This window comes from Salmo salar, chromosome ssa11, assembly GCF_905237065.1.
Source record: "Salmo salar chromosome ssa11, Ssal_v3.1, whole genome shotgun sequence".
NCBI classification, from domain to species: domain Eukaryota; kingdom Metazoa; phylum Chordata; class Actinopteri; order Salmoniformes; family Salmonidae; genus Salmo; species Salmo salar.
In genome coordinates this window covers 45,554,079-45,564,492 of record NC_059452.1, presented here as the reverse complement: position 1 = coordinate 45,564,492, position 10,414 = coordinate 45,554,079, and the positions used below count along the sequence as shown (strand labels likewise).

The window sequence follows — 10,414 nt, the reverse complement described above, 5'->3', positions numbered from 1 at the left end:
AAACTTTGAGCTCAATCATTCATACTTCATAGAAGGTTTCCCATTCACACTCAGAACTAAATCACAATTGAACCATGAAAGGACGATGGCGATCTGTGTGACTTTAACAGAATTTGTAATTTTATTGTCTTCTATAAATGTTATCCCTCAACAGGTGTATTCAGTACTGTCACCACAGTATGTAGCCTATCACATCCTAGCCAGTTGAGAGGTCAGAATCATAACACATATTTTCTTATATGCCAACAGCGTCAACAAAAGGAGACATGTGTCACGAACTTCAAAATGAGCGGACCAAGGCGCAGCGTGCATTGAGTTCCACATCTTTTTAATACAATGTGAAACTAGAAACAAAACCACAACACTTACAAAGACCGTGAAGACGTAGTGCCCAAACACACTAACACAAACAATATCCCACAAAGCAGGTGGGAGATAGGGCTTCCTAAATATGATCCCCAATTAGAGGCAACGATTACCAGCTGCCTCTAATTGGGAACCATACAAAACCACCAACATAGAAATACACATTCTAGAACACCCCCCTAGTCACACCCTGACCTAAACCACTATAGAGAATCCAAGGGCTCTCTATGTTCAGGGCGTGACAACATGACTCTAATGTAATGTATTTCTAGGTATATGATGGGGGGTTTGAGTTATTTAACCAGTCAGGAAGCATACATTGATCTGAATAACCATAGACGTCCATGGCAGAAGCCTCCATTCTGAGTGCATAGTAGCAGCCAGATGCAGCGTTCCATTCAGCTCTGCAGTGCTATACAGCCTGTCCTGCACCCAGCCATCCAGGCTGAATACAGTTATTATCATGGAGGGAAGGCATATTGTTCGAAAAACGCTGAATTGTTAGGAGGTAAAACTGTTGGCACTGCATTCCCTGTTCTTTTAGTACATACGCAGCGTCAAAGAGGGTGTGTGTGTGTGCAGATACAATGCACATATGCTTCAATCTGTGTGTGTGTGTGTGTGTGTGTTTACAATAATGCAGCATGTGTGTGTGACCTGTGAACTGTGTTTAGCATATGAATGTGTCCAGGGTCTGTGATCCTTCTAGTAGCTCCTGTCAGCTGTGACCTGGACAGCGCTGTATTTAAAGGTCTTTCTCCTGGTCTCTTGGAGCTGACATGAACATCTTCACTAAAGTCTACGGACTAGCCCAACAAACCAGGTATGTTCAGAGTGCTGTGATCAGGGCCAGGTGTGCTGCCCGTACTGTTTAGGTGAGGGTCAGGTCTGCTGCCTGTCCCGTTCAGGTGAGGGTCAGGTCTGCTGCCCGTCCCGTTCAGGTGAGGGTCAGGTCTGCTGCCCGTCCCGTTCAGGTGAGGGTCAGGTCTGCTGCCCGTCCCGTTCAGGTGAGGGTCAGGTCTGCTGCCCGTCCCGTTCAGGTGAGGGTCAGGTCTGCTGCCCGTCCCGTTCAGGTGAGGGTCAGGTCTGCTGCCCGTCCCGTTCAGGTGAGGGTCAGGTCTGCTGCCCGTCCCGTTCAGGTGAGGGTCAGGTCTGCTGCCCGTCCCGTTCAGGTGAGGGTCAGGTCTGCTGCCCGTCCCGTTCAGATAAGGTGTTAGATAGGGGAAGAGTGGGGGGTTCCCTGTGATTCCCTGACCCCCCCCCCCCTCTACAGACCCCCACCCACCCATCAAGCCCGTCTGTGTGTCCGTCCGTATGTCTGCGTTTTCACAGGCAGCCCAGTTCTGATAGGTTTTTCTATAACTGATTTTTTGACTAATCAGATCAGCTCTTTTGCCAATAATCGGGCTAAATATCAGAATTGTGCTGCCTGTGTAAACACAGCCATAGTTCCTCTCTGTCCTCTAGTTTGTGTTGCACACCTTCTCTCTGACTCTGTTACACGTGACCATACAAATAGATAGAGAGAATCCTGTAGGATTATAGGATCACTATCAGAGTTGGGGTCAATTCCATTTCAATTCCAGACAATTCAGGAAAATTGGAATTGGAACTAGGTTTACTTTCTGAACTGACTGGAATTGAAATTAAATGGACTCCAACCCTGATCTCTATGCACATGACACCAAAAGTCGCCCAAATCATATAATTTTGAATGATAGCTAGCCTGATTCCCGTTAAATCATCTCATTTTGAATGATAGCTAGCCTGATTCCTGTTAAATCATCTCATTTTAAATGATGACTTGCCTGATTCCTGTTAAATCATCTCACTTTGAATAATAGCTAGCCTGATTCCTGTTAAATCATCTCATTTTGAATGATGGCTAGCCTGAGATGGCTTGCCTGATTCCCGTTAAATCATCTCATTTTGAATGATGGCTAGCCTGATTCCTGTTTAATCATCTCATTTTGAATGATGGCTAGCCTGATTCCTGTTTAATCATCTCATTTTGAATAATAGCTAGCCTGATTCCTGTTAAATCATCTAATTTTGAATGATAGCTAGCCTGATTCCTGTTAAATTATCTCATTTTGAATGATAGCTAGCCTGATTCCTGTTAAATCATCTCATTTTGAATGATAGCTAGCCTGATTCCTGTTAAATCATCTCATTTTTAATGATAGCTAGCCTGAGATGGCTAGCCTGATTCCTGTTAAATCACCTCATTTTTAATGATAGCTAGCCTGTGATGGCTAGCCTGATTCCCGTTAAATCATCTCATTTTGAATGATAGCTAGCCTGATTCCTGTTTAATCATCTCATTTTTAATGATAGCTAGCCTGTGATGGCTAGCCTGATTCCTGTTTAATCATCTCATTTTGAATGATGGCTAGCCTGTGATGGCTAGCCTGATTCCTGTTAAATCATCTCATTTTGAATGATGGCTAGCCTGATTCCTGTTTATAGGGAAAGGATTGAAACACAATTATAGTTTGTCATAATGGCCTGATTTTAAGGATGAGTCACAAATGGCACCCTATTCCCTATGTAGTGCCCCATACAGCCCATACAGGTCTGGTCAAAGGTAGTGCATAGGGAATAGGGAATAGGGTACCATTTGGTATACACCCTAAAATTACATTAGACATTATTACTGAACAAAAAGTACAAAGTTCACAGATAACCTTTCCATCCTTAAAGTATAATCATAGCCTCGATAGATATCAAATAAACGTTTTGTCACAGTTACATGCTGTCCCTTATCTGAATTTGGCAGCAAGATTATTGATGTGTGTGTGCGTGCATGCGTGTGTGTGTGTGTTTGTTTACAATAATGCAGCATGTGTGTGTGACCTGTGAGCTGTGTTTAGCATATGAATGTGTCCAGGGTCTGTGATCCTTCTAGTAGCTCCTGTCAGCTGTGTACATCTGAGTGAGATAGCTAGCAAAGTTGTTGTGGACAAAGGTCATGGCTGAAGTTCATGTGTTAATTAGAGATCCCTCCATCCTGTCTCCGCAGCAAGCTGGGGTCTGTGCTCCAACGTGCCTTCTACGGGTCCAGTGGGAGGGTAGGTCCAAACGTGATGCCTTCGTCCGACACACAAGATAACCTAGCTGACTTTTTAAATCAGAGCAAAACCGTTTACATATTTCAATAAGTTAGTTATTTCATAGAGATGTACCATGTCAATAAGTTAGTTATTTCATAGAGATGTACCATGTCAATAAGTAAGTTATTTCATAGAGATGTACCATGTCAATAAGTAAGTTATTTCATATAGATGTACCATGTCAATAAGTTAGTTATTTCACAGAGATGTACCACATCAATAAGTTAGTTATTTCATAGAGATGTACTATGTACCATGTCAATAAGTTAGTTATTTCACAGAGATTTACCATGTCAATAAGTTAGTTATTTCATAGAGATGTACCACGTCAATAAGTTAGTTATTTCACAGAAATGTACCATGTCAGTAAGTTAGTTATTTCATAGAGATGTACTATGTACCACGTCAATAAGTTTGTTATTTCATAGAGATGTACCATGTCAATAAGTTAGTTATTTCATAGAGATGTACCACGTCAATAAGTTAGTTATTTCACAGAGATGTACCACGTCAATGAGTTAGTTATTTCATAGAGATGTACCATGTCAATAAGTTAGTTATTTCACAGAGATGTACCACGTCAATAAGTTAGTTATTTCATAGAGATGTACCATGTCAATAAGTTAGTTATTTCATATAGATGTACCATGTCAATAAGTAAGTTATTTCATATAGATGTACCATGTCAATAAGTTAGTTATTTCACAGAGATGTACCACGTCAATAAGTTAGTTATTTCATAGAGATGTACTATGTACCATGTCAATAAGTTAGTTATTTCACAGAGATGTACCATGTCAATAAGTTAGTTATTTCATAGAGATGTACCACGTCAATTAGTTAGTTATTTCACAGAGATGTACCATGTCAATAAGTTAGTTATTTCACAGAGATGTACCATGTCAATAAGTTAGTTATTTCATAGAGATGTACCACGTCAATAAGTTAGTTATTTCACAGAAATGTACCATGTCAGTAAGTTAGTTATTTCATAGAGATGTACTATGTACCACATCAATAAGTTTGTTATTTCATAGAGATGTACCATGTCAATAAGTTAGTTATTTCATAGAGATGTACCACGTCAATAAGTTAGTTATTTCATAGAGATGTACCATGTCAATAAGTTAGTTATTTCACAGAGATGTACCACGTCAATAAGTTAGTTATTTCATAGAGATGTACCATGTCAATAAGTTAGTTATTTCATAGAGATGTACCATGTCAATAAGTTAGTTATTTCATAGAGATGTACCACTTCAATAAGTTAGTTATTTCATAGAGATGTACCATGTCAGTAAGTTAGAGAGAGTTGTTAATATCTACTTAGTGGTTGTTGTTGATGATGATGCTAGTGTGTTGATATTGTGTTGTCAGGTGACCCTTTTCGAACAGCGTAATTTTGCCGGCAGACGTCTGGACCTGAGTGCCGACTGCCAGAAACTAAGTGACAAGAACTTCCCAGAGAGATGCAACTCTGTGCAGGTGGAGAGTGGCGCGTAAGTGGGTTAGGGCTCTGTGGAGATGGAGTGTTAGGGCTCTGTGGAGAGTGGCGCGTAAGTGGGTTAGGGCTCTGTGGAGATGGAAGGTAAGTGGGTTAGGGCTCTGTGGAGATGGAGGGTAAGTGGGTTAGGGCTCAGTGGAGATGGAGGGTAAGTGGGTTAGGGCTCTGTGGAGATGGAGTGTTAGGGCTCTGTGGAGAGTGGCGCGTAAGTGGGTTAGGGCTCTGTGGAGATGGAAGGTAAGTGGGTTAGGGCTCTGTGGAGATGGAGGATAAGTGGGTTAGGGCTCAGTGAAGATGGAGGGTAAGTGAGTTAGGGCTCTGTGGAGATGGAGCGTTAGTGGGTTAGGGCTCTGTGGAGATGGAGGGTAAGTGGGTTAGGGCTCTGTGGAGATGGAAGGTAAGTGGGTTAGGGCTCTGTGGAGATGGAGTGTTAGGGCTCTGTGGAGATGGAGCGTTAGTGGGTTAGGGCTCTGTGGAGATGGAAGGTAAGTGGGTTAGGGCTCTGTGGAGATGGAGTGTTAGTGGGTTAGGGCTCTGTGGAGATGGAGCGTTAGTGGGTTAGGGCTCTGTGGAGATGGAGGGTAAGTGGGTTAGGGCTCTGGAGATGGAGTGTTAGGGCTCTGTGGAGATGGAGCGTTAGTGGGTTAGGGCTCTGTGGAGATGGAGCGTTAGGGCTCTGTGGAGATGGAGTGTTAGGACTCTGTGGAGATGGAGGGTAAGTGGGTTAGGGCTCTGTGGAGATGGAGCGTTAGTGGGTTAGGGCTCTGTGGAGATGGAGCGTTAGGGCTCTGTGGAGATGGAGCGTTAGGGCTCTGTGGAGATGGAGCGTTAGGGCTCTGTGGAGATGGAGCGTTTAGGGCTCTGTGGAGATGGAGCGTTTAGGGCTCTGTGGAGATGGAGCGTTTAGGGCTCTGTGGAGATGGAGCGTTTAGGGCTCTGTGGAGATGGAGTGTTAGGGCTCTGTGGAGATGGAGCGTTAGTGGGTTAGGGCTCTGTGGAGATGGAGCATAGGGCTCTGAGGCGGAGATGGATCGTAAGTGGAGTGGAGCCACCTAGTGACATTAATGTGTAACTGCAAAATGACGATCGTTCAGTATAGAAAACTCTGGATTCTGGATTATATCACCTGTTCACTTCAAAAATACCAATATCATTCAGAACAAAAGAGAATATAATTAAATAGAATAGAATATAGTTTATTCTTCTCAGAGGAGGAAATTATTTTCAGTATCATTTCAGTAATTCAGATCTGGCCAATCCTGTTCATTCACAATTACATTCCTAATGTGTTTATCCTAAGACATATAGATTTATCTTGTCCCTAGCTTTCCCCTCCACCACCCTGTTGTTCTCTGCAGTCAGTCTATGCATATTTCATTGTTCCACTGTTCAGAGGTTGTGTCTATGTGTGTGTGGTTCAGATGGGTGGGCTACGAGCAGGAGAACTTCAGAGGACGTCAGTACCTGTGGGACATGGCAGAGAAGGGAGAGTACAACTGCTATGACAAGTGGTGTGCCCAGGTGGACCATGTCTCCTCGGTGCGCTCAGTCAAACAGGTGAGACACACACACACACACACACATACACACACACACACACACACACAGGGGAAATACTCTCAAACTAAAATGACTAGCTGCTAGTTTCTGTTATTGGCCAGCCTGGTCCAATTATCCCCTGAGGACGACCCACACAGACTGGGACAAACACACATACACACACACTAACCCTCTATCGTCTCTCCCAGGACTCATCTCCTGCCCGAGTCCATCTGTTTGAGAGGGCTGGGTTCTCTGGTAAGAGGACAGAACTACAGGATGACATACCCAACATGATGACTCGCTACAGTCTGAACAGGGCTGCCTCTATCCGTGTCCTGGGAGGAGCGTAAGTAGTCCTCCTATAATATACAGTCTGAACAGGGCTTCCTCTATCCGTGTCCTGGGAGGAGCGTAAGTAGTCCTCCTATAATATACAGTCTGAACAGGGCTTCCTCTATCCGTGTCCTGGGAGGAGCGTAAGTAGTCCTCCTATAATATACAGTCTGAACAGGGCTTCCTCTATCCGTGTCCTGGGAGGAGCGTAAGTAGTCCTCCTATAATATACAGTCCGAACAGGGCTTCCTCTATCCTCCTAGACCTACCAGGTCCAGATACCCAGGTTAGAGGCAAATGGCACCCTATTCCCTATTTAGTGTACTACTTTTGACCAGGACCTGTAAATGCTATTTAGGACATAACCAAATATTGTACTTGAGTTGTGCTGCATTTGCCATGGTGGGAGGAGCGTTGGTAAAGTACACGTCCTCTACATAGATGGTTGACCCCAGAGGAGAGGTCAACAAGGGTTCTCTTTGTTTCACTTAGTAACATTTTCAGTTGAAAGATTTGAATGAACATTCCAAAATGTTATGGTGAAGCTGCAAATATTATTTTTTTTGCAGCAATATTCAAACAGAAACTGACTTTGCTGTTCTTCCTACACGTAGTAGAAACCCTACATGACCACATAACTATTTGGAGCGTCAGTTTAGACCCCAAACAGATGTGTTCACCGCACACTACCTAGTCAGACTGTTAGTCAAGGTTAGCTAACGTTCGCGGCTGATACAAAACAAATGGAATGTTTTAGCTAACATTCGCAAACTATTTCCCTTGTTGAATGCACCTCAGGTCTGCAGTGAAGGCCCTTGCCTTTTGTTTCACTGATACTTCCCAGACCCCCCAGGTCCTAATGCTGCATACACATTATCCACTCATAAAAAGTCTTGCTTGTTTGAAAAACATTCTAGCTTACATCCAAAATTCCAAACAGAATGATTACTGTGAAATGTGTTGACGCTGGAGAGACGAAGCAGGTACAGGGAGTCAAACATTTAATAAGGAGAGGACATGGAACGAGACAGGAACAGCGTCAGCATACAAGAAAACAAAGATAAAAAACAATCAATGCATCAGCAGGGAACAGAGCTGGGAACTGACAAATATAGGGGAGGAAATGAACAGATGATGAATGAGTCCAGGTGAGTCCAATATCGCTGATGCGTGTGACGAGGGAAGGCAGGTGTGCGTAATAGATGATAGGAGTGAGTGATGCAGGAAAGCCTGGTGCCCTCAAGCGCCAGGGGGGGAAGAGCGGGAGCAGACGTGACAGATTACAGCTCTTTAAACATCCAAACAGAATGATTACAGCTCTTTAATCATCCAAACAGAATGATTACAGCTCTTTAATCATCCAAACAGAATGATTACAGCTCTTTAATCATCCAAACAGAATGATTACAGCTCTTTAAACCTCTAAACAGAATGATTACAGCTCTTTAAACCTCTAAACGTATTTGCAAGGCTATGTGATGTTTCTAAACATATCCTGATAATAAAATGACTAACATCTGGTTTAGCTTTACCATCGCTGTTGTAGTTTCGAGGGCTAACATCAGGTTTAGCTTTACCATCGCTGTCGTAGTTTCGAGGGCTAACATCAGGTTTAGCTCTACCATCGCTGTTGTAGTTTCGAGGGCTAACATCAGGTTTAGCTCAATCATCGCTGTCGTAGTTTCGAGGGCTAACATTAGGTTTAGCTCAACCATCGCTGTCGTAGTTTCGAGGGCTAACATCAGGTTTAGCTTTACCATCGCTGTCGTAGTTTCGAGGGCTAACATCAGGTTTAGCTTTACCATTGCTGTCGTAGTTTCGAGGGCTAACATCAGGTTTAGCTTTACCATCGCTGTTGTAGTTTCGAGGGCTAACATCAGGTTTAGCTTTACCATTGCTGTCGTAGTTTCGAGGGCTAACATCAGGTTTAGCTTTACCATCGCTGTCGTAGTTTCGAGGGCTAACATCAGGTTTAGCTTTACCATCGCTGTTGTAGTTTTGAGGGCTAACATCAGGTTTAGCTCAACCATCGCTGTCGTAGTTTCGAGGGCTAATATCAGGTTTAGCTCAACCATCGCTGTCGTAGTTTCGAGGGCTAACATCAGGTTTAGCTTTACCATTGCTGTCGTAGTTTCGAGGGCTAACATCAGGTTTAGCTTTACCATCGCTGTCGTAGTTTCGAGGGCTAACATCAGGTTTAGCTCAACCATGACATCCAATTCCGTCTTGCCGTCATGAGTCAGTAATGTAAACGCAGCTAAATACACGTCAAATACTGTACTTTAGTGATGTTTGATTTAGTTGGCCTGGCCCAGTAGAATCAATGGGATAATCCCAAAGTTGTAACTTACAAGCTCTAGTTGAAGGAGTTAAGGAACTAATGTAATAAGTCTCTAATCACACCGTTTCTTTTTCTGTCCCTGCCTGCCTGCCTGCCTGCCTGCCTGCCTGCCTGCCTGCCTGCCTGCCTGCCTGCCTGCCTGCCTGCCTGCCTGCCTGCCTGCCTCCCATCCTGCCTCCCATCCTGCCTGCCTGCCTGCCTGCCTGCCTGTCTGTCTCTTTAGCTGGGTGGTGTACCAGGAGCCTAACTACAGAGGTCCCCACTATGTCTTGGAGAAACGTGACTACAACAACGCCTCTGACTGGGGCTCCCAGAGCAGCACTGTGGGCTCCATGCGACGGGTCCGCTTCAATAATTAACTAACTAACTACAGAGGTGCGCAGCGGTCTAAGGCACTGCATCTCAGTGCTAGAGGTGTCACTACAGAACTGGTTCGATTCCAGGATGTATCACAACCGGCCGTGATTTGGAGTCCAATGGGGCGGCGCACAATTGGCCCAGCGTCGTCCGGGTTAGGGTTTGGCCGGGGTAGGCCGTCATTGTAAATAAGCATTTGTTCTTAACTGACTTGCCTAGTTAAATAAAGGTTAAAACAATGAATAAGAAAACACTCTGTAAGCCCCCTAACCTCGTAACCCCCCCTGCCCTAATCCCCCTAACCAACAGGAGGACTCCACACCAGCACCCCTTCCACCTGACACACACACTCTGTCAGCTTAATACACACACATTATGCAAAACTACCAGAAACCTATTTTAATAATAAACAGTAAAAAGACAATTGCTCGTGTTGCGTGTTGTTTTGTTATCAGGGTTGTGATGATGATGTAATTGGTGTATTCATTATGGTATATTTTCTCACAGGTTGATAAAAAATCCTGCTACTAATAACACATACAGTATGCAGAGCAAATACTACTAATAACACATACAGTATGCAGACCAGATGCAGATACTACTAATAACACACAGTATGCAGAGCAGATGCTACTAATAGCACATACAGTATGCAGAGCAGATACTACTAATAACACATACTGTATGCAGAGCAGATACTACTAATAACACATACAGTATGCAGAGCAGATACTAATAACACATACAGTATGCAGAGCAGATACTACTAATAACACATACAGTATGCAGAGCAGATACTACTAATAACACATACAGTATGCAGAGCAGATGCTACTAATAACACATACAGTATGCAGA

The 10,414-nt window shown here is 43.7% G+C and overlaps 1 protein-coding gene across 1 annotated transcript; it reads left to right on the top strand.

The window, feature by feature from the left end:
• The first annotated feature begins 945 nt into the window (after window positions 1–945).
• LOC106562861 (gamma-crystallin C) lies at window positions 946–9,980 on the top strand. The gene is made up of 6 exons (XM_045689658.1): window positions 946–1,189; window positions 3,389–3,437; window positions 4,857–4,978; window positions 6,405–6,540; window positions 6,732–6,871; window positions 9,423–9,980. Exons 1-6 carry the CDS (start codon window positions 1,146–1,148, stop codon window positions 9,556–9,558), a joined length of 627 nt encoding a protein of 208 aa, XP_045545614.1. The 5' UTR covers window positions 946–1,145; the 3' UTR covers window positions 9,559–9,980.
• The last annotated feature ends 434 nt before the right edge of the window (window positions 9,981–10,414 follow it).

Bases quoted from the DNA above. Each gene is read 5' to 3' on its own strand.
- LOC106562861 (XM_045689658.1), top strand. From the start codon at position 1,146: ATGAACATCTTCACTAAAGTCTACGGACTAGCCCAACAAACCAG. The intron at 3,438-4,856 runs GTAGGTCCAAAC...TTGTGTTGTCAG, and splicing joins TCTACGGGTCCAGTGGGAGG to GTGACCCTTTTCGAACAGCG. The intron at 6,541-6,731 runs GTGAGACACACA...CGTCTCTCCCAG, and splicing joins CGGTGCGCTCAGTCAAACAG to GACTCATCTCCTGCCCGAGT.